The following is a 24,047-nucleotide window of genomic DNA, read 5'->3' on the forward strand; positions in this document are numbered from 1 at the left end:
AAAAACCTATCTGAATATTCATTAAAACTGATGATGAGTTTGACTCTTTCATTCAGCTCTGACGTGGGGTGGGAATTCTTCTCTGAGAAGTATGAGAAGGGCTTGGCCCACATTCTACAAGATGCTCACTCACCCTGGGTATTCTGTTCCATCACCTAAATGCCACCACAAGAGAGAACTCACTTCTCCCAGTACATCATTCTGGTGATGAATGGGAGCATTTTATAGTCTCTCAGCTTCAAAGGAGTCTCTCTGAAGCCAGAGATACAGACAATTCTGGTGTTGCAAGTTGTCCTGCTTGTCAGTAGTGTCTGCATCACAGTAGGGTGATATTTGTCTGCCAAAATGCCCTTATAATTGACTACTCAATTACACTCAGTAATGGTCCACTGCCCTCCTTGGGTTCACTCATCTTCCAGGTGTTTCTTCATGAGTTCCAGGATTTGCCTGAAGCCAAGAGAATTCTTGTGATGCATTGTGCAGCCCATTTTTTCTGAGGCAACTGTTACCGTCAACTTTCTATTCAGTAGAACACACTTGCTATAGGCCTTTTGTTGTGCTGTCACCTCTGTACCCTGTCAGATGGCTTGTTTACTCACTGTTACAATAGAACTGTGTGAGGACCATTTTCATATCCTTTGGGCTTTCCTTTTGCACAAAGAGCCTGTGGAGTTTGCTGTTATGGTGACTTAACACCTACGAACGCTTGTTTCTCTTGGGACTACTGCAATATTACTGCTACAGTAGCAGCTGCATTTCATAGAACAATTTCCTCATTATTTCCTTTTAAACTGCGATACCATCCGTGAGCCACAGTAAAATGTGTCACAGTGAGATGGATGCTTTACAAATGCAGTGAAAAGACAGAGTTAAATGTTTAAACTAATTAAACATATAAAACATAGAAGTCATACAAATCTGGTTTTTTTTTCAGAGTTAAGTTAAATTTCCCATGGAAGACAATTTTCCTGAATCAAAACAGCTTGCTTTAATCCATCCTTCTTGTTGCTATGAATACTGAGTGGAGTCTCTGCAGCAGCGGGCCCAGAATACCACTCTTCTTTGCTGCTGCTAAAGAGCTAAAGAACATAATTTGCATTTCTAAATGCTTCTTCTGCTAAGAAGGTGTGACAGCAGTTTCCATCTAGTGCTTCACTATAAAGAAGAAGGAGATAGAGGAGGAAAGTGAAGATGCTGTGTTTGATTTATCTTCTTTTTTTTTTTATATAAAAGTAAATCCAGTAATCCTATCCATAAATTATTGCTGATTTATGCTGAAGTAAGTGAAAGGATTCAGATTGTTCAGGCAATGCATTCTTTCATTTAGATCCAGGAAACCTAAAATTCAGAAGTCTATTATAACATCAAGAATAAGCCACTCTCCACCTCTACAGTCTCCATTTTATTGCTGCTGGTTGTGAAGAATCTCAGATTACAAGGATATAGATAAGAAAAAGAAATGGTTTTCAAATTCCGTTTTGCTTGCCTGGACTATTTGAGGGTAAAATGAACATTAAATATACTTACAATGTGCACAGCCCATGTACAGACAGATACAGCTTATATTCCTGAGTACAAATAATACCTACAAAATATAACAGTTATGCAACTGAACTAATCATCACTTGTGCAGTGTATTACTTAATTGGTGGGAAAAAAAGAGAATGTTTTGGAAGAACTGTTTCACCACTGTGTTCTACTTGATTACTGTTTACAGGCTTTTCCTTTTGCGTTTCCAAATGTTTCTCTGGAAGAACATGTTTCCTAGTGTTCTGCAAATCATTTTCTATTGTGCCTGCGGAGGGCACAGTAGGAGTCAGTCTTTCAGCCAGTTCACTTTCCACTTCAGTTTCCACTTTGTCAGCCATATCTTTCCACATATTTTCTGTAATAGGAAATAAATACAGTGATAAGGTAAGACTGCAGGCTCTTAGCAGCAGGTAAACACGACTGTCACAAATTCACAAAAGAAAAAACAGTTGAAAATTTTCTCTGGGTCTTACAACTAGCACTGGTGCATTCTTTTCCTCTGAAAGTGAAGTGCATTATAGTGGGGTGTCAGATACCATTGTTATTTTGCTGTCAGCAGGGAGGAGATCTTTCTATGTAAATCTTTGGGACTGCCAGACTCCTTGCTGGCAGCTGCTATAAAACGTAAGTAATGCATTTCTACAGAAGTGAGAAAGAGTGGCTCTAACCACCACATTCCAGTGACCATCCATTATCTGCACACTGTGTACTATCACCTCACATTACTTCACATTTAAAGAAATACCAAACACTGATATAAATGCACTTAGTTCTCCAGGTAGCACATGCTTACGAATATTCTCTTTTTTCTTTTCCAGTGTAGAGAAAGAGACATCACTCAGCACTCTTGAATTCTGTTTTGCTCTGTATATTTTTGGTTCCTGGATCCACGCATGCTTCATTGCTTCATCGGGAGTCATGCGCAGGGCAGGTTCCCACCTTAAATCCGTGGTAGACAAATAATTATTGAACTATTTATGACAGAAAATTAATTTAAGCCAAAAGATTCAGTATTATCTTCTGAAAGTCCGGTCATGAGAATATTTCTGAAACAGATTTTTAGCTGAAAACTAAGAAAAATCATATGTGATCTCTTCCATCCTTCAAAACTTTTTATTTTCTCCAGCACTGTGTGCTTTGCTGATAAACCTTTCTGCAGAATCAAATCATTTTTAATACACAGTTCAAGGTGTTAATAGGGTAGAGACCCTACTGAATATTTGTTTCATGGTTTTCACATACTGTCAATGCAAACTCCGAGAAAGACAACATAAATGAGACATGGGATAACTCACTAGAAGATACGTCTTCCGTAATTTAGCTGCACTGAAACTACTCTAGAGACTTAGTGTAACAAAACTCACGTGAGATCTTATTATGGAAATTAAAGGTGTTGTTTGGTTTTGGGTTTTTTTGCAAAATCTCTACATTGACTTCATGTTTTCACAGTTTTCATTTACTCAGCTCTCACACCCCCATACTCACAAGTACCAAGTGTTTTGGACAAGGGCACTTGTGCGTCACACAGAGGACAAGTGCTGTCAGCTACTGAGCCATCATCACAAGTCATTGGGCATGTTCCTTCAGATCAGAGCCTTGCTAACTTCGGTCTCCATAAATGTTAGGCAGGGTAGCTACTCATGATCTGGTTTTCCTTTTGGAACATATATTTGTTTTCCTTTCAGGCTAATGGGCAAATGAAAATGAACAGCATACGTGATAATCAATCTGCAGCCTTGTCGCCATGCAGTGGCTGTGAGCTTTGACATTTGTCACTGTGCTGTGGTCTCACCAGAGTGCAGGCTTCCTGGCTGTGACAGACAACATGCTCCCCAGTTTTACTTCAGGAGCAATGGCCTTCATTACCAGTACATACCATTCTTTCAACCCCTTTTCTGCTGTTTTTTTCCAGTGCTCAAACACATTTACTTTTCCATTCTTACTGTGTTACTGTCAGTCCTAATACTTCTTTTACAAATCTCTGTATCAGTTGCAGACCGTTACATTCTGATTTGTTTCATCTTAGTGCTGTCCAGAACTGTACAGAAATAATATAGGAAAACAAACAGATTCTTATCATCACAAAAGCTGAATGATTTTTTGTTTGTTTGTTTGATGTTTTCATCTCAAAACAGTTATATACAAGTTGAACAAAACTATCTGTGAAGTTATGGCAAATGTATCAAGCTGCTTTGGACAGACACAGATTTGCAAACAAAAAAGACAAAAGAGTTCAATTCTTTTTGTCTTCAAAAGAGTTTTCTTTTCAAACCATACTGCGTTTTTTTTTTTTTAAATTTAAACAATAAATAAATTAAATTTTGAAAATTTAAACAATCCCAATACATAACATTTTTTATGTGCGACTTGGAGATACTTGTTCACAAGGTTGAGTTTTTTTCTGATTCACAGAAACTATTTCCTAAATGTTATGATTCAGCCAGCAAAACAAAATGGATCAATGATTCATTCAAATCTAGCAAAATGAGAACATTACAAGCAATCTCTTTGTGAAACAGAGAGGGTTGATTTTCTTTTTATCATGTAACCATATGGATTTCTTTGTTAAAGTACTACTGAACTGCTAGAAAGAAACCTACAGTCAGTGCTAAAAATGACAAAAAATACTAGTCTTGCGTAAGACAGAGGTAACACTGGAAAAGTTATGAGGCCAGCTTCTGCTGCCACCACAGAATAAAAGTTAGGATCCAAGCCCATCCCAAAAGCCTTTGTGCACCTGTGCAAGAGGTTAGTATTTAAGGCAACCAGACAAAAGTTTGTTCCTGCATGGTCAGTCTCTTAGTTTGATGGATGAGTAAAACCCCATTAGTAACCATCTCCCAAGCAAAAAGACCTATCAGTAAAACAGCACCTCATATCAGCAGGGTCTGTGGAGTCCCACCCTGTAAAATGCTTTAGTAACATGACCGCCTTGGAAAATAAACATGGTAATGTTTGAGCTTCTCCCACAGTACTTCATTTATTGAAAAGTCCCATTTATTTTGTGATAACAGATGACATGCTGGTGACTAAATCATGTCTCTCTTCCCCCACTCAAACACATAGGCACTTTGCCACTGATACTCTCACCATGAGTGAGGTTCAGTTTTGGAACAAGTTGCCCAAGAGGCTGTGGATCTTCCTCCTTGGAGATACTTAGAACCTGACCAGACAAGGTCCTGAGAAACCTGTTCCAAGTTTGCTCTGCTTTGAGTGGCAGGGTGGGCTAGATGATTTCCAGAGGTCCCTTCCAAGCTGAATTATTCTGTGATACTAGGTAAAAAGTTTCTGTATAGAGAATTTCTACCTTGTCTGAAGCCTGTTAACAGTTACATGCAGTTTGCATTTAGCAACATACAAAAATGTGCAAATCATCAATTTCCTTTAAGAAAAAAGCTGCGGACCACTTGTCATACTAGGTATTCAGTAGCAAAATCCTTGACTAAAGTCAACAGTTTATCCTAGAGATGATAGGTTCTGAGACATACTAGACTCTTTTCACACTCTGAGCTCCAGTGACTTATAAAAATCCATTCCAAACAAGAGAATAGAAAAATACAGTTTATCAACTAGTTCTTGAAATGCTGTTCTTGAAATGCCACTGCTATCAATGAAAAATAACTATAACTATGAGAAGGAGAGAAAGGTCTTAAATCAGCATACAAACTACAAGGTAACACTGTGCTAACTATGCTAAGTAATTCTCCACACTAACTACCATAATCAAGAGAAAGCAATCAATACCATTGATTCTGGGTTGGAGACATGGCTGAATGCCTTTTTATCCTCTGCTAAAGGTGAGGCATATGGTGTAGTGGAACTAAAAAGAGTCTAACCTCATCTGAGGGAATGTTCATGCAGAGCAAGATCTTCGTAAGCACATATTCGAAGAAGGAGAACTGTTTTCATTCATATACTACAGTATAACACCTGATTGCCATTTCCAAGCCCTAGCACAGAAAATTCCATGAAGGCATTCAAGCCACCTATGTCAGCTCCAAGTATAACTTCTGCTGGAGGAAACAAGACTTTTTCTCGTAGGAGCAGGAGTTAGATTTAAGTACAAAACCAAACCTTGATCTCCATATGCACACTGCCTTGAGACAGTGCATTACCATTATCTATGTTATCTGAATGAACCTTTTCTGATAAAACAGAAAGGTTTAACTGTAAAAGTTCTCAATGAGTAAAAAACATTGCTTTTGGAGTTTACTGTTCAGCATCAGAAGATCTGCTTTTAGACAGGATGATGTCAGCTTTCTTCTGTACGTTAGACCAATCCCATATAGGCTTTCTGTGCAATGATTTCTCTCTGGAGTAAGCTATGAATAATACTGTTATGCAAATGCTACCATGGAAAACAAAACCAAAGCAACCAAACCAAATCAAAAAACACCCTACCAAGAAAAACCCCAGCAGGTACAAAGGTTTTAAATGAACAATAGAATGAAAGCAAAGTCAGAACTAGCCTGCTGCATGTAAGTCAAAACTATGAACTCACCTCAGACATCCTTGCAGAAAGTCCAAGAAACCAGCATCATTGGTTTTCAGTACTGTGCTTAGATCCTTGGAGTCTGGGCATCTTTTTTTCCCCTTGCTGTTAGTTATGGATTTAGGAAAACCTTTGGAATCTTAAAAAAAAAAAAAATAGCTCAAAAAAATATGATATACATCCTCACCAAGTATTTAAGAGCTGCAAAAACAGTGCCCATATCCATCCCACTAACTCTGGTTTTGCCCTACTGGACTGATAGTCTACCAGCATTGTGGCAAACAATATTGTACACATCCTACAGACTGCATCCTGTGCTGTGGTTTTTTGGTTTTGTGTGATTTGCAAACCCAAATTATACATAAAGGAATGAACTCAACATGTATCAGTTCCCAAAGGTCACTGTGTTCCTTTGAGCAGTATTTTTAAGCAGTAATAGTGGAATGGATTTTTCAACCCCTTCCCTGTCACTTTGGCAATGAAAGGCCCATAAGACATGAAGAGGAAAGCGACAGGTTCACTTGTAAACTTCATGTTACCCTTTTGCTTCTCCCCAGTACCTGTCCCTGAAAAAAGTTTTGTTAGATAAGAACTAGCTAAGGTTATCTGGACCTGCTCTTTACCAGTGCTACTAACTAGTGATTAACTAGCGGGGAGGAGTCCAGCAACGACAATCAGAAGCAGTTACCAAAGAATGTTCGCTTCCTTGATGCAGCCTGGATAAAATCAGCTGGTGGAAGACCCAATACCTTCAACATAGAAAATGAATTCATGAAGTTACTCCTCATGTCATTAACACACCTAACAAGTATGTTAAGCATACTAAGCATCAGGAGAGAGGTGGTATTTCACTCTCCATTTGAAAGGAAGTCGAATGCCACAATTTACTGTGAAATGTCTGCAAACCATTTCCTCTTGTGCCACTTTCTGTGGAAGGAGTTAAGGGATTCCCTAAAGCTGCCTGCACACAGAAAATGTGATCTTATAAAGGATAATACCGGAATCTTCACTACCACATATCTGTTAATGACAGCAGTTGTAGAAGGTAACATGGAGAGATGCTGTCTTTTAAAAGTCTTGCACAAATTAACATGGCAAGGATCAGAACTCGGGGCTGAGTTCAGTATCGGGTTGCATTTTAGTGATTGGTGTGGAGTAACTAAGCAACTTGCTTTCAGTTTTGCACCTATTCTAAGATTTGCACTGGGTAGGTGATCTGAGGTTGGAGATGTCACAGCACATTCCTAAAACTCTTTGAAAAACATTAAGATGATAGTGCCAAACCCCTTGATATGTACAGACAGTATAAGAAGGGGCAGCATCCACAAACTGTGGCTTGAGAAGTGCAGGGTGACTATTAGGAAAAACTTTTTCGCCACGAGAGTAGAGCAGCACTTGAGTAGGCCACCCAGTGGGTTTCTACTCAAGACTTCAAGGTTTTCAAGATCTCTAGACAACGCTACAGCTGACTACTTAAATGTTAGCAAAAATCTCTTTCTCAGGAGGAGTCTGGACTAAAGAGATCTGATTCAATTGACACATATTAGATTTCTAAGAGAGAAGGACTGTTATCATTTTGATTGCTTTTTCTTCCCTTTAGATACACTTCTTCTGTTCTAACTTCTCCATACAAATTCTGACCAGAATAGAATATGTTTCCTTCAAAAGCAAAACAGTGAGCGTGCAAAGTGGTGTTTGGCACATGGAATGGAAATAACAGTTTTGTCTTAAAACCCATCATCTCAAAGAGGTCTTTGTCTCTGTAATAAAACTCCCTCTAAATGGCCAGCCTATAGCCAATTATATTTCATTATCTCTTGAGATTTCTTTGTTTCTGGAAATGTAGTTTATTGGGTGAATATACAATTAGAAAGATAATCCCAAAAGTTACCTCCATGATGCAGGCAAGTTGGTCAACTTCATTTTCCCCTGGAAACAGTGGATAGCCTGTGTAAAGCTCAGCTATAATACAGCCTAAACTCCACATATCAACAGCCATAGCATAAGGATGACCAAGAATCACTTCAGGTGAGCGATAAAACCGGCTCTGAACATAGGTGTACACTATATCAAAACAGAAAATTAGACAAAAAGCAAAATATCATAACTGGGACAGAAACGTAAATTCCAGACTTCACAGAAAAGTGAAATACATATTCAGGCATCATAAATCTCCTCTACCCATTAGATAACATTAAGGGGTTGCTCACACAGGCTCTAAAAACCTTTTCTAATCCCATCCTAAAATCAGTGGGTAATATACTTTCCACTATTCTGTCTGGAAATTGTTCAACCAATTTCACTGAAGGAAATTATTCTACTAGTGCTGATTCAACTTACTCCATGTTCATTTTCCTATCTGGAGGTCTTCGCCTTCCATCAACCAACAGTTCTTCATTATTACAGGCTTGCACTGTAGGAAATACTGGTTTCACTGACACCTAAGGAACTTCTACTGCCTTCTGATTTCTCTATTAATGCATTACCGTCCCAGAGCAGATGTCAAAAGATCTCATTCCAAAATTAGGACTCATCATAGTGGGAGGTCTAATTATTTTATCTCTTGTCATTCAGACAACTAAACACACTTACTGTGTTATTTTCTGTTATTTTCTTATTCCTACCTCTCTGATCATCACTTTGTATTTATGCACTTCTTTGCATCCCACATTCCATCTTTCTGGAAGGAAAGCATCCTGAAAAGTAAGTGCTGCATGATATGTGATTCCTCCAAATCTGTACAGTCAGAGAGTTCCATGGTGGCAATCCACCCTTGTGCATCTGACCAACTGCACAACTGTTGTCTGATTTTTGCCATTCCAAAGAAATCGCTGACTTTTTGCTTTTCACTCTCTAAGCCTATACCACTTTGAGGGTTGAACCAATTCTCCTTTCAGCTGACTGTCTCCTCTCCTCAGTCATGCTCCATCTTTCCTTTCACTTGTTTTGCATTTCAGTTTGTCAGCCTACCCAAATATTTCAGGCTGCATCTCAGATTACCTTCTACTCAAATATGGGCAAACTTAAAATGGTTACACACTCCTACAAAACTGGGATGCAAGTGGTCTGAATCTAGTGGTCTGAATCCCAAAATATAGGTGAAAAAGTTTAAATCATCTTAAATATCCATCATTCATAGGAAAAATATGAGCCATACAAGACTAGTTTTGTTTTTCTAAGTTAATGAAATGCAGTGCAGATTTCTTTCTTGGGTTTTGGGTTTCATTGTTGTGTTTGTTGTGTTTTTTTTTTAACAGATAACATTTGCATTCCTGATGATGATATCATTCTTGCTTTACAATATGTCTACTAAGATTTATTATTAGGTGAATTTTTATGCATTCATTTCTCTTCTACTAATTTGGTTTTTGTTACCTCTTGCACAGTCTACTTAAATCTTTGATTAAAAAAAAACCAACAAAAAAACAACAAACAACCAAATTTAGATTTTTCTGGACTAAAACCATAGTTTCCATCCCCCCCCATTGTATGAATCCAAAAAGTACCAATTATAACATAACCATCCCACTGAGAAAGGCTCTCTGCACCTGATAAATTCCTTGCTAAGTGAAGTATTGAGATTATACTCATATGCCTATTAGCAAGAGCTAGTCACTCTTGCAAAATGAAATTCTGATTTCAACAGGTATAGAGGATCCAAGTCATCAGCCTTGGGATGAAGAAAAAGCATGGCAATAGAATATTTGTCTCCAACTAGTATTTGTTCTACTACCAGTAGCTGAATAGTTCATCAGATTCTAAGGACATAGGTCACTATATGTGCTCAAGCAAAGAAGTAGTTTTCACATTATTCAAAATTAAGAAAGCTTATTAAGAAAATTACATCAACTTGACTTTTCTGCAAACCTCTTTGGTGTTCATAGCAGCTTGATCCAAAATCAATAACTTTAACTGAGCCTTGGCCTTTGTGGTATAATAGTATGTTCTCCTAAAGAGAAAAAAGAATCACAGGGAAAAAGGGGTTTTAACACCACATTAGATTAGTTAACACTTTGGAAAGTAATCAATGCATAACACATCGGGCTTACACTTATCTGCGTAATGAAAGCTTCAAACTAGAACTTCCTTGGGAATGTATTTGGTAACATGAGTAAGCATCCAATAATGGGAAATGAACCAAAGAGGCAAGATTTGTGGAGTTATCCAGTTTGAAGGTTAGCTAGACAAGGACATCATACAATCCAAGCCACTGCACTGTGCAGTGTGTGGTGTCATCAAGGTACCAGCCGGCAAGAATGCTTGCTGTGTGAGTAGAGTGAGCTCCACAAACCTCATTATTTGTTAACCTAGTAAAAGGCAAACTGCATCTGGTTGTATGCTGTGCTATATTAACCAGAACCATCCTTTTGTAACCACAGAAAGCCCCTGTCCCATGAATAAGCAGTGCTTCATGGTTTTTCCATCCACTGCTTTCAGTTTTCTCCAGACTGTCTTTAAGCATACCACTCTCCATCTCACAACGGTGTGATCCCACTGAGAAAGGCTCTCTGGGATCCCCAGGAAGTGATGGATGGAAATGGTAGGGTCTTATGGATTATTAGCTGGGTGCAGATGGGTACAGCACTGTGTGCCTGCAATTCCCTACAATTCCAGCTTGAGAAGTGATTCTTAAACAGCTAGCTCAGGAATAATTGCACCAATGAGTAAACATAGCCTATTAGCTCTCTTATACATAGCTGACTTTTATCCTCATTAAGCATCTACCTAAATCAAGGGTTTTCTTTGGTTTCTTTCCGTTTCTCAGTGGAGAGATGACTACCTTTATCAACCAGTTTTAAAGTTATTATATGTGAAAGCTTTGAAGCGCTGAGCAGTTCCCAGGTTGATGCCAAATAATGAGAAAGTAGTTTCTTAGCTAATTAGTAGGCTCATTAGGAAATACTTTGTGTGACAAGAGGGAGAAGCTGCTACTATGAAAGTCAAGGCAAGTACTGACTTCCACTACCAAAGTGCTCTTGGTCTTATTAAGGGAAGAAGCATCCTCCCTCTGCCCTTCATGCTCATGGTAGAACTCTGTCTCTAATACTAAATGTCTCACAATGCAAGGGGGCTGATTAACTGCAAGACCAGGTTCTGGGGCAGTGATTACCTAGCATTAAGTCCAGAGAAACTTCATACGCTACATTACATATAGAAATATCACAGGAGGCAGATGGAGTAACAGATGTGAGTTTCAAACACATAAATTCACAAAACTGTACAATTGTAGAATGAGAACAAAATTCTCTTTTAGCAAACTCATTAGATGTTCACTAATATATTATTCTGTTTAAATACACTCATTGATATTGCCAACCTCATTCCTTGTCAATGGCTTCCTGAAAACAGATTTCCCGTTGGGCTAATTGTTTCTGATTAAGATATTTTAGCTATTTGCAAGTCTCACTTCTCACTGCAAATTGATCTGGCAAAGATGTTGTCAAGACAATGAGTACAGACCGTATGTGACTCTTCAGAATTCTGTGTCAACATACATTAAGCAAAGTGAGAGCAGAATTTCGTCCTTCTCATTTTTACTTGAGAGCTGATTAATTTATTGATTTACTGGTTCATTTGCAGTTTTGTAAATAAATCAAGAGAAACATTCACATGAAATTAAAATAGAATTACAATACTCAGAAAATCTCAGAAAATTTGAAAAATCTAATACTGGGGATTAAGGAAAATGAAAATGTTTCACCTAGCATGAATGCTTAGCAGATATAGCAGCAGGACTTGGATCACAGATGTTCCTCCAGAAATAGGTGAGTACCCTAAACTTTGTACTGTAGAATTCCTTTGCCATCTACTAGGCTGCTTAATTTACAGTTACTTATATAAAATTAAATAGACTTAACAGGAGAACCTGAAATAGATGCCTTTTGAATATCATCTCCATATCTCCTTGAATTATAATGTCCCTTATCTTGGAATACTTAGTTCCACAAGTACTCTTTTCTTTCTTTAAGCAAAATGTTATTACCTGAATTTGATTCATATCTTCATGCATTTTGGCAACCAGCTGAACTCGTATAATAATTGCAGTGAATGAACTGAATCAATGGAAAGAATTACTTGGGTCTAGCAGTAACACAGCCTGGAATAAACTATAGCTTCAGTACAAACAGCCTACTGGGTTTTGAAGATTCTTCTGAGAGTTCCCTCCCAGTCAATAAAAAATAAATTGAAGCTAACGTATTCTGTGCAGAATAACAGGTTATGAAATAACTGTACTTACAGGCTTCAGATCACAGTGAATGATTCTTTCCTGGTAGAGCACTTGTAAACATCTCAGCACACACTGAGTGAAGTGTCGAATTAAAGACAAACTGAAACCTTGGAAATTGTTCTTTTTGATCAACTCATACAAATTTATTCTGCGGGGGTTGTGGGGGTGGAAGAAGACAGAAAGCAGAAAAGAGATTAGGGAACTTATTTTTAAAGGCATGATTGCTTACAGTGCATCAAGAGAGTATTTAGCCTCTCTTCCTACATGAGGAAGGACTCAAGCAGAAGAAAATAACTTAGCTCTTTTCCTCCTTGAGAATGCTGTTCTGCATGTAATATGCCCAGAAATCTCCCTGATCCTCCAGATCTAAAGACATAATGTCAGTGACTTGCTTGCTTGCTAAACTCAGTGCTATGTTATGCAGCTGTGCTGATTTTCACTATCATTGAACAACTACCATTCAGGAACTGAGAGAAATTAATTTTCTTCAGTCTCCTTTTGCTCTCGTTTCTCTTTGCTTTGGCAGTTTGCATAAATCCTTTTCACCTAAAGAGTCTTTAATCAGCAGTAAATACTTCTAGATAAATACCCCTGTGAAGTCAGGCCTTGTTAGGTTTTTGTATCTCTCCTGTGACCATTGTATCTTAGCTCCTTCCAGTAGGTCATTAAGTGATGTTGCAACATGGGAATGCTACCCAGGCACTCGGAGCATCAGCAGCCCTGATGACTCTCCCTAGTAGCCTGAGGTTACCCCCAGCTGCTTACAGCCCAGGACCCCATGACTCCAGTGACACCACAGTAGGGCTGGTCTCCAGCTACCCCATGAACGTTTTGCTATGAGTTTCCATAGTAGCTTTCTGAAAAGAGTGGTCTGTGTCTTCTGTGGAGGTAAGGATTCAACTCTTGTGTCTGTGAGTGACAGACTGACAAGCAGCAACACAGTGAATTTATGTCTCTTTGAGATTAAGTCTTCCATACGATAATGAATATTCAGCAAGGACTGTAACATGTGCAGCAATGGGGGCTTCAATTTAAGGGATGGGGAACTGTGAGTAACCTCCATGATTCCAAATTGATGCCCTGATTATAAGGGTGCTGGTGAATAAAATGGTCTTACTTCTCTAAAATTTCTCCAAAATTTCTCCTAAGATATGTCTTGCAGCACAGGTTCATAGAAAGCAGGAAAAAGCTATATTTTTAAATTATTTAATATTATCTGTATTTATATACCCTAAGGTTTAACAGTCCTGCATTCATTATTTTACTCTTTTCCCCATAGGTCTTTCAGGGACTAAGACTTTAATATACAGCACAAAAAAATAAGGGATGGATCATGTCATTATCTGTCTGAAGCCTGTGAATGGAGCTTTTTCTTGTTCACCTTTGGTGAACAAAGGCTCAGTTATGCAGTCTGTATTTAGACAGTATTCCTTTCTTGTAACATTAACAGCTGCAAATTCTTCTGAAGAAGACATAAAAATTAATGCTTGTAAGGCAGAAGGTCTACAATGCTCCCTAAGATTTGTGTAAAGGAAAGTATACTTTACCCCAGCAGCTCGAAGGAAATACAGAAGTGATTACGAAAGTAGAAGTATTCCTTCATGTGGATGATATTGTGAGTGTCATCTTTGTCCTTCTTCAGGAGAGCATCAAGGATCTTCACTTCTACCAAAGCCTGGCTGTGAAATCTGAAATATCACATGACATAGAAACGATAACATTAACTTAGTCAAGCATTTGTAGAAATACAAATGCTACGAACACTATGATCTTTCTGTAAACTCCACATGTCAGACAATGATTAAAAATTTACCATTCACCCGTTAACTGCTGTAACTTTGATTCATTATGCTGGTTTCCTTGTCTAAATATACTGGCCTTACATAACATTTAAGAGTAGTTATTTTTGACTTGTCTGAAAAAATGTTCTAATGAAAAAGTTTCAAATTAGCATCCAGAGTAAAATCCTAGCGCTTTCAAAGTCCATAGGAATGCTTCCGTTTACTTGAACAAGGCCATATTTCACACCTATCACAGTAAGATAGTTTTGAAGAGCACCCTTACATTTAGTGTTCAATGATGGTGAAAACTAAACAGCTAAAACTCTGATGCTTCATTCCCATGTGCTTCATTGACTCTGGTTCAAGCTGGACTCAACTGAAAATTTGTAACCAATCACATAATAAGAAGAGCTTGCTTAGGACCATAGTGTAGAACATTTTGTGTTAAAATGAGTGATTGGAGCACCCCAGCATATTCCTGTGGGTTTTGAGTCTTGGGGGAAACGTAGGCTCTCAGCTCTCAGTCATGCAGGGCTGATCTGATGTAGAGGGGGTTTGATTTTGCCTTGTTCACATTATCCCAGATTGTCACAGCCTACATAACAAAGAGTTGAATATACTCATTTAAAGTCAGCAGATGTCTCACCTTTTCTTATTCCTTATTATCTTCAATGCCACTAATTCATTGGTTTTATGATCCAAGCATTTAGCCACCTGCCCAAATGACCCTTTCCCAATGACCTCCAACACTTCATATCGATATGCAATATGGTCATGTAAAACCTTCAAAAGAAAACAAACAGTTCAGATTCAAATATTATTACAAAGATCAGGCTTTAAAGTAGTTCATGTTAAGTCTATGTTAAACAAGAGTGACAGAGAAAATACCAAGTGCATGCTTTATTAATCTACCTACCTTGAATCAATCCCAAGTTAGATGCAAAGTGGGCCTCTCTTTAGGATTCTCTTCTAAGCTTTAAAGTGATTGGTACTGATGTTTTCACTATGTGAATATCTTCTAGAAGCAACATTTATCTCACATATATCACTTAAGAGTTGGCATACAGTCACTACAAACTTATCCATCTGAAAATGAATACCATACTTTTTCCACTTACCTTTAAGTAGGAACCATGCTCATCATCATAACAATTATTATTCTGGGTTTCTGGCAAACCTTCAATCTTTTTAGCTTCCAGCCCAAGAAACCATAGCTCCGTGTAATTGAGAATTTCCTTTTGCTCATAGACTGTTAAATGGTTTCTAAAATATTTCAAGGCTTCTAAATCAGAAAACAAGAATGTAAAACCAACAATCAATAAAATGTTGAAACCTGGTGGCAAATTGCTTTCACCATGGAATACTTTACAGTACAGCATGCCACTGAGCAGGAGGCTGAGTAGGTGACTGTTAGAGGTCCCTTCTGAACAACATTTCTATGATTCTACAATGTTGACATTTTGCACAAATTTATGTTTCTTTTTTCTTATTTTTATTACTTACAGTATTATGTCCAAAGCAGTCAAAGCAGCAAAGCATTCATCATCTGTCAGCAAGAGCTCAGGTAAAAATTATTTGATTCTGAGCAAAGTTATCTACCTAGGTATTTTTGAAAATCCTGTATGTTGCCTATCTGCTTCAGGAAGCTTCATAGCATTCATTGGAAAAAAAAAAATGGTTTTATTGGTTTGATCATCATATTTTAAGAAATGGCAGTAAGCTTTACTTAACCAAAGGGGTTTTTGTGATAGAAGACATCAAGGAAGTTCAGATGCATCAGATTTGGAATCAAATGAGGCCCAAATGTGCTGTTGCCCTAGTTCTGATTCTTTCTGCCTAGAAACATTTGAGCTACCCTCACACCTCCACTTGCATCACTTAAATCTAGATAAATAATCAGACTGTAGCATTACAAAACATGTTCTTTAGGCGTGCATGTGGGTGTTTCGTTAAACACTGGCAGATCTTAATCCACTAATGCAGGGATGCTATATCATTTCAAAACAAAAAGCCACTACTTTTTTTTTAAATTTATTATTCCTAGACTCCTTCTAAAAGCAGATAAACTCTGTCAGAACTTTCTAGATCTGAGAACTCCCAAAATGCAATTTAGCCCACAGAGAGAAAATGTGTCACAGCTACAAGCAAGTGGGAAAATGTTTGATCATTGTAACAAAATAGTGCTGTCACCTACATGTTCTGTCATAATCTACATTATTTCGTATAATGCATACGTCTCTCATTTATATATTTCTGTTAGTCTATTCATTCTCCTATTGTGTACATCCCAAAGTAGGATTTTTGGAAATCCCTGAAACCATCCGTATCCCTGTCCTCCAAATAGTTTGTTCAGTATTTCAGTGACCATTTAGCATGGGGCCTTTGGTCACTGAGTGTCCTGACTACATATACTCTTTATCAATGCAGGCAGCCTGTCACCTCAGTTCTGTTATATTCTACCTGAAGCTGTCATAGGCAGTTTGACAGTGATGGTGGTGCTTTCCAGTTCTGATGGCTTTGTCTGGGCTCTGGTATCACTTTCAGGAAGACTGTCTGGAAGGTTAAATTGGGAAAAATTTCCTTGCGTTCCATTTTCCTGCCAAGCAAAAAAAACCCCAAACAAAAAAGTGAATTTTGTTTGATCTGTAATTATAGAAATATATACAAAACCAGATTTAAAAATTCTACATTCCCAAAGACAAAGCTGCAAGCTATCTATTTTGTGTTTGTTCAGTGATCTTTATGTCAATTTTGTGCTGCAAGAGAACAAGCATGTTTGGGGACTAGAACACCCTACTTACCCAGACGGCTAATTGTGCCAATATCACTAGAAGTTACTGGACCACATAAAGGGAAATCTCTAAATAAGAGAAGGAAGCTCATCTTTCAGGTTCATTTAATACATGGGCTCTCACTTTGTGTAAGTTTTACAAATTGCTATGGCTTGATTAAGTTGCAGTAGCACACATGCTAGTACAGAGAGCAGGAAAGAGAGTATAATAGGCATTATCAACCTCAGATTTCTATGTGGGCACATCTGCTGGAGAGTTGTGCTAGAATCCTTGAGGTTGCTTGTGCAACTCACAGGACGGAATCCACCCTACCCATGGCAGGGGGGTTGGAACTAGATGATCTTAAGGTCCATTCTAACCTTAACCATTCAATGATCTTATGAACTGCAGGAACACCAGCTTGGGTCTGCACACATACACATGTATAACAGAAACACCAAGACTGGTATGAATGTGTGGGTTCAGAAGCTCTAGAAGGAAGACACTGAAGAAGAAGGGATATACACATATCACCTATACGAGAAGATGATCAGGATCACAGCACATGAAGATTCTCAGGGTTTCCAGAATGGGAAAACAAATCATGGACTGCAGAATCAAGTCACAAAGAGATGATGAAGGGATGAAGACAAAAGAGCACCAGATAAAGAGACAGGAGACTGTACTCTAAGATAATGATGTAACGTTTGGTGTCCCAGGCCATGTGCTCCTCAATCCCTTCATTGAGGGGGAAAAAGACTCAGCAGAGATGACACATCCAGTGGATCTGGCAGAAGCTACAGAGGGCTATGGCTTCTATGAACATAAGATGAGGAACAAGAACTGCTGAGGAGAAATAATAGAATCTATTTGATGAACTGGGGCAAGATTGTCTGCAAAGAGACAAGTTTGAATTAGGTACAGCAGGGAAGAGTCATCATAACTTAAAGGCCTTGATACTGATGGGGTAGTTCAGTCACCCCAGTATTCACTGAAGTGGCAAAAGCATCTGGGGAGATTTCTGGACTGTTCTCAATGCAGGTGATTTGAGAGGCACCGCTAGACCTGTTACGCAAACATAAGCAACGACTGGTTGAGGATGTGAAGATCAAAGAAAAGGCAGCTTTGAAGGCAGTGACCATGTGATTGTGGGGTTTAAAATCCTCAGAGAAAAGAGACAAGTGGAATTACAAGCCATTGTCTCCAGGAAAGCACTTTTTGGCTTGTTCAGGGACCTTCTCATCATAAACCCATGGAAGACTGCCCTGGAGGGCAAAGAAAATCAGGAGAGCTCATTGTTCTTCAAAATCAATTTCCTAAAAGCATATGCATAGTCCATTCTATTGGTCTATGAGAAGTTGAACATGAGCCAGCTTCAGTGTGCCCTCGCAGCCCAGAAACCAACCATATCCTGGACTGCATCAAAAGGAGCGTGACCAGCAGGTTGAAGGAGGTGATCCTGCCCCTCTACTCTGCTCTTGTGACATCCCACTTGAAGCACTGTGTGCAGTTCTGGTGTCCTCAACAAAAGAAGGACATGGAACTGTGGGAGCAAGTCCAGAGGAGGGCCTGTGACACTGTCTCCCACTGTATGCTTGAAGCCCAAACAGTGAGATATGAACTGGATAAGTGAGTGGAAAATTGGCTGGTCAGGTTCCAACGACTGGTTAGTGGCAATTGGTAACTAGTGACAACCCTCAGGGATCAATACTAATGCCAGAACATTTTAGTGTCTTTATTAATGGCCTGGACAATAGATTGAGCTCACCCCAAGTCTGCAGACCATAGCAGGGCTGCTGTCCAAAGGGATGTCAGTGGGGCTACAGGTATCTTCTAAAGCCGAACAAAGACAAATTCTAAGTCCTCTACCTGGAACAGAATATACCCATAGAGCAGGTCAGGCTGAGGGACAACAGAAAGGATCCAGCTTTGCAGGAACGTGGGTCTGACAACAGCCTGAACGTGAGGTAGCAGCATGCCCTTGTAGCAAAGAAGGCCAAACACATCCTGGCTGCTGTTAGCAAGAGGATAGCCAGAGATCTCCCCCTCTATTCAGCATTTGTGAGACCACGCTGAGAGTACTGCGTCTAGTTTGGGGTTTGCCAGCACAAGAAAGACATTAACCAACTGGAGCGAATTCTGGGGAGAGGTCACACTGGTTAGGAGCCTGGACATATGATATTCAAGAAAGGGCTGCAGGAAATTTGTTTGCTCAGCCTGCTGAAAAGGAAACTTCAGGAGTGACGTTACTGCTGTCCAGTCACTTGACAGGATGGTATAGGGAAAGCAAAGCCAGACTCTTCTCAGAGGTGCATGGTTCTAGGAAAAGATGGGTACGTGTCTAATAGACACAAGTTACAACACAGGAAATGCTGATTAGATATTAGGAAAAAGATTTTTTTTACCATTAAAGTAGTTCACTATTGCAACAGGTTGCCCTGAGAAACTGTAGACTCTCCAGCCTTTGAGATACTCAGAACCAGGCCCTGAGCACCCTGCTCCAAGTTTGCTCTGCTTGTAGTGGGAGGCTTTCAGATGACCCTTCCAACCTAAATGCTTCCTTAATTTATTTATAATTTCTCATCCTTTGAGAAAGGCCTGATGACTCACAAGACTGGGGAAGAATGGAGACACAAAAGGTCAGTCTCAGTGTCAGGAGGGTACAAAAGCCATATTCAAATAACCAGCACATGGCTGCCAAGACAAGAAGAATCCAGGCGATGTGATATGAACTAACCAGTCGGAAATATCTGGAGATATATACAGCAGTGCTGGTAAGTAATCCATCTGATTGTTTACAGCTTTTCCTTTTGTTTTCTCTTTAAGGCTGGAAACAGAAACTGATGCAAATGCTGACACTACATTATTTCTCTCTTCCCACACACAAACACACTTGTGACACTCTCTTAGCTGTACTTAGAGAGAAGCTGATTTACCAGGCAAACACAAGATTTCTAAGAGCTTTACAACTCACCTGAATAGAGGAGAGGACATTCTGCAAGCTTTTATTTGTTATCTGAGGCAGGCTGTTTTCAAGGGGGAGAGGGTTTGCAGTGTCTGCAATCAAACCATGTTTTGCTTGACCTTCCAGATGCGGGAGGGAAATAACACCACGACTGACTTTCTAAATAGAAAGCATATGTAAATATTACACAGAGATCTAAAAAGCAATCCTCTGTAATGCAGAGAGACTTAAATCCTTGGAAAATAGGTATGATTCACTTCTGACACCTAATGGCAAAGGGGAAAAGAGCACGGACTCTCCTGCAGCTCTGCTGTACTAATGGGCAGAAGTTTGTCCAGGGAATCAGGCAGCCTGGCACATTTTAGGGCATGAAAATTTCCCCACAAGGACACCTCCATTCAGCATCAGAGCAGGGACTGCTTCAGCTGGAAAAGGCAGTTGGTCTTGGAAACTAAAGAGCTCTTCCAGCAGAACTCCTCTGAGTGGGGAAAATAAAGCATATGTAGGGTAATAAAAAGGAATGAGTTGTGAATGGCAAGGCAATGTCATTAGCTATTCCCAATGGTAGAAAAGAAACTGGGATTGGGCTGCTGCCAAACATCAGGAGTGGGGACAGTGGGAGAAGGTCTTCCCTGCACTGGTTTCTCAGTATTTCCTTCCCCCTCATTTCCCATGGAGTTTGCTTTGACTAGGCCCCTTTGTTGGTGAGGGAAAGGCAAGTTCTGTGCAAAATTTACTGAAAAATAAAGGCTTATACTAATTTGAAAACTCCAGGATTTTTAGTCCTTCCTTTAGACTTCTATTTGTTATTTGCAAGACATTTCTTCATTCTTTAAATTCTTTTCATTCATTCTTTAAAGTCAGCCATTTAAGGATGTTGTCTTATGAATGTTAGAACCTCTAATAATCTTTGCTATCTAAGTGAGAGAAATCACACTCTCAGCAGCAGAGAAAATTTTTGTGGTAGACTATTTCTTTGTACAATATTAAAAAAAAAGTTGAAATGGATCTGAAACTGATCAACCATGCATCATCAAAGGCAGAACAAGGACTAGAGAGTTAAGGCTACAACACATACAAGTCTGTAACATTTTCGTCATCAGGGAAGGGTAGAAACATATTTGTCAAGATTTTGACAACAGCGAAGAGGTTTGATACCTCATGGAAAAGCAAAGAAACAAAGCTCTCAATCCAACCAACTTCAGTGAATAAATTTTATTTCCCAATACTATGGAAAAGTCTTTAAAACCTTAGAACTTAGTCCAGTGGACTTTCTATGAAACCTTCAAGAAACAGGGGTGATTAGACATAAGTAATGTCTTAAATGCTACTGAACAGCTAGCAAACCCGAAGTACAGGTATTAGGGATAGGAAGTCATACAGCTACAGGGGAAAAGGAAGAGACCAGGGAATAAAGGATTTACCTCTGCTCAGATTCATTTATTATAGGGGTCCCCTAGAAAACAAGCCTTCAGATACTTTTAAAGTCAGTTGAAGAGTCACATACCTGGTGGAAGACTCTATTTGATCCCAGATGATCTCTCTCTTGAACAGTCAGCTGAGACTGAGAAAATGCATCCACATGGGAAGACTGCAAACATGAAATGATGCTTTAATAAAAATGGTACTGGAAAATAAAAATAATCCTGAAATCTCTGTATGGTTTTTATGTTCCTTTTCTTTGTGGCAATGTCTGTGCCAATACAGTATATGAGAGAGGACCACAAAAGCTACTGAAAACAGGCTATGGTCTAGCAATTCCTCTCCCAGTCAAACAGCTGTTTTGTGGGCAGGTGCAGAGACAGTTTGCTTTGACCATTATGCCTCTCAGCATGCTTCATATGCCCGTGTGGCCAGTGGAGGGGAAGGGGGGGCTTTTGCCATCTCTAAATACGTGCTCAAAAGCCAACAGTGGGCCTGCTTGGAAGGACAGCTTTAAACTGCCTCACAAGGTAGATTGTGTGTCCATCCATTGTTAAGAGCAGCACTAAGCTGATTCAACTTGTGGTACAGATTTAATGAAAACACAGCTATGTTGAAATTTACTGAGATACAGAAAAAAAAACCATTGGTTCCAATGGACAGGTATTATTAGCAATAAATACAAAGAAGAAAAAAAGAAACATGAAAAGTGCTAAGCAGCTCATCATTTTTAAGATTTTGGTGGTGGTTTCAGCAGGTTTTTCATAAAGATTAACATGATAAGGTAGCACTTTCTGTCCAATAGACTATAGTGAACTGCAGAAATCTGTAGATACTGAGAACTCTGTGGCTATCACAGCTTGGAGCTCTGCTCTCTAGACAGAAGTGAACCCCACTGGGTTTAGTCAAAAGTGCTCCCTTGTACCTGGGCTTTGAGATACAATGTCATTCCACTCACAGTCAAAAAATCATCTTTATCCCAGTAGACACATGAGATTCATTACAGAAGTTCAGAAGCTGCAGAACAACAATATTTTCTCTAGGGGCAGAGGAACTTGAAGCAAGGAATTTTGGTTTCCAAATAACAAATCTGCAGCAAAAATTATCCTACAGATGTGAGGTGCAGATTAAAAACTCTTAAATAAAGCAGCATGGTATTCTTCTTCATCTGTTTTACAGCCAGGGCTTCCATGGCCTGTATTGGGCACATTACCTGATGATGTCTTTGCTTTTTTGCAATGACTTTTAGTCTATCCAGTGCCAGTATCGGTGTCAGGGGATCACTTTTTAAAAGCCTCTGTCATGGACTTACAGTTAGTCCACTTGAAAATATGCCTACATACTGGAGGAGTATGCTTAATGTATTTTGTACTGGCTAGTGCCATAAAACGTCTGCCATGGTGCAGCCTAGCCACACTGAAATTGCCTCTGACTGAGCCTGAAAGCAGAAGGGACAATTCAGATTCCAATGCTGCATGTGTGCCAATAAACTTACAGGACCTGTAGTGGGTGAGGGATGCTTATATACAAACTGATCCATACATGTACAGTGATTTCAATATATCTAGAACACATCAGCATTGCTACAAATGTGCACATCAAGCTGAAGGTATGTACAATGGCTCTGACACATCCTGCTCTGTTAACATGGAATAGCTGCTCAGAGAGGCTATGGGCTCTCTATCCTTGGAGATGAGGTTAGATTAGAGACCTCTAGAAGATACATCCTAAGAAAATATGGAGAGAAAACTCTGTGTACAAATCTATCTGATCACATGAAGGAAATGCTGCCCTTTGACACGCAGGTTCAACTGTCTCACCATCAATCATGAAGACTCCACTAAAGCTAGGCAGACCAACTAGAAACTAGTGCGGTTAGTGTCCATGACAGGTATTTTTGTTTTCATTTGAAAAGTTGTGAGAAAAAAAAAACATAATCAAATAATATAATAAAAATAAGTCATTCTGCAAGCTTAAACGGTAAACTTCAGATACAGAACAAGTTGAAAGCAACAGCTCTGGGTTTAGCCTTATGTTAGTCGGTACAGTTTGCAAGGAAAGATCATGGATATCTGTGGAGCAGAGGAGAATATTAGGAAAGGAAAAGGTACTAAGACCTGTCTTTGCAGGACATAGTAATTCCCATCTTTGAAATGGGAGATCTGATGGCGGGGGTAAGGAATTATGTGTTGTAAATCCAATACATTCCCAGAGCCACCACAACAAATGCCCCCAGAAGAGAACCACTGGACTACTGCATTCCTACATATGGCTTTCCTAGAGCACAATATACTTCACCCAGTGCACCAAATATACTTGTGGTTTGGCTATCCTTCAATGTGAATTTGCATAGATGATCTATGGAAAGCCCAGTGACAGAGGATTTTCACAGACAAACACTTCACATGCAAACTACATATCCTGAATTTGAAGAAAGAATTATATTTGTTATGAAAGGTGAGTGTGGGATACACATTCATAACTGTACTAAATATATCAACTCAGCTCTTAATAAGACTATTAATTTTAGTGCATGGTATGCTTTTTCCCCACTCTGTTCTCAGCTATCTTGATTTTTCAGTTTTGGGAGATCATGAAAACAATACACACCATTTAAAGACGGTTTCTTAACCACTTTGTGCTTTTCTAACTACAAGTCAATATAAAGCCAGGATTTTAGAAAGTAGCAGTTATCACTGAAACCCAAAGAAACCGTGGACTTCACAGACCTGTACAGGCTGCAGTCTTCACTCCAAAATGACATTTTATTTTTCAGCAATACTTTTGAATAGATATGCAGTGATGCCTACATGACTGAATATAAACTTCAAAATATATTGTGTATACAGGCAGAGCA

The 24,047-nt window shown here is 39.1% G+C and overlaps 1 protein-coding gene across 2 annotated transcripts in view; it reads right to left on the reverse strand.

Moving 5' to 3' along the window:
- Positions 1-1,389: 1,389 nt before the first annotated feature.
- Positions 1,390-24,047, reverse strand: part of DYRK4 (dual specificity tyrosine phosphorylation regulated kinase 4) — a 28,658-nt gene continuing 6,000 nt past the window's right edge. For both annotated transcript variants that reach the window (XM_062615526.1, XM_062615527.1), the window contains exons 2-14: positions 21,276-21,359; positions 19,778-19,927; positions 16,493-16,628; positions 15,151-15,314; positions 14,679-14,815; positions 13,799-13,939; positions 12,261-12,399; positions 9,890-9,971; positions 7,914-8,086; positions 6,711-6,771; positions 6,032-6,161; positions 2,324-2,469; positions 1,390-1,885 (exon numbers count right to left, since the gene is read on the reverse strand). In XM_062615526.1, coding sequence (XP_062471510.1) covers positions 1,638-1,885; positions 2,324-2,469; positions 6,032-6,161; positions 6,711-6,771; positions 7,914-8,086; positions 9,890-9,971; positions 12,261-12,399; positions 13,799-13,939; positions 14,679-14,815; positions 15,151-15,314; positions 16,493-16,628; positions 19,778-19,927; positions 21,276-21,359 — 1,791 coding nt within the window. In that variant the 3' untranslated portion in view covers positions 1,390-1,637. The remainder of the gene's footprint in view (positions 1,886-2,323; positions 2,470-6,031; positions 6,162-6,710; positions 6,772-7,913; positions 8,087-9,889; positions 9,972-12,260; positions 12,400-13,798; positions 13,940-14,678; positions 14,816-15,150; positions 15,315-16,492; positions 16,629-19,777; positions 19,928-21,275; positions 21,360-24,047) is intronic.

Source organism: Pezoporus occidentalis, unplaced genomic scaffold (assembly GCF_034315485.1).
Source record: "Pezoporus occidentalis ecotype Australia unplaced genomic scaffold, CSIRO_AGI_Poc_V1 ctg182, whole genome shotgun sequence".
Lineage (NCBI taxonomy): Eukaryota > Metazoa > Chordata > Aves > Psittaciformes > Psittacidae > Pezoporus > Pezoporus occidentalis.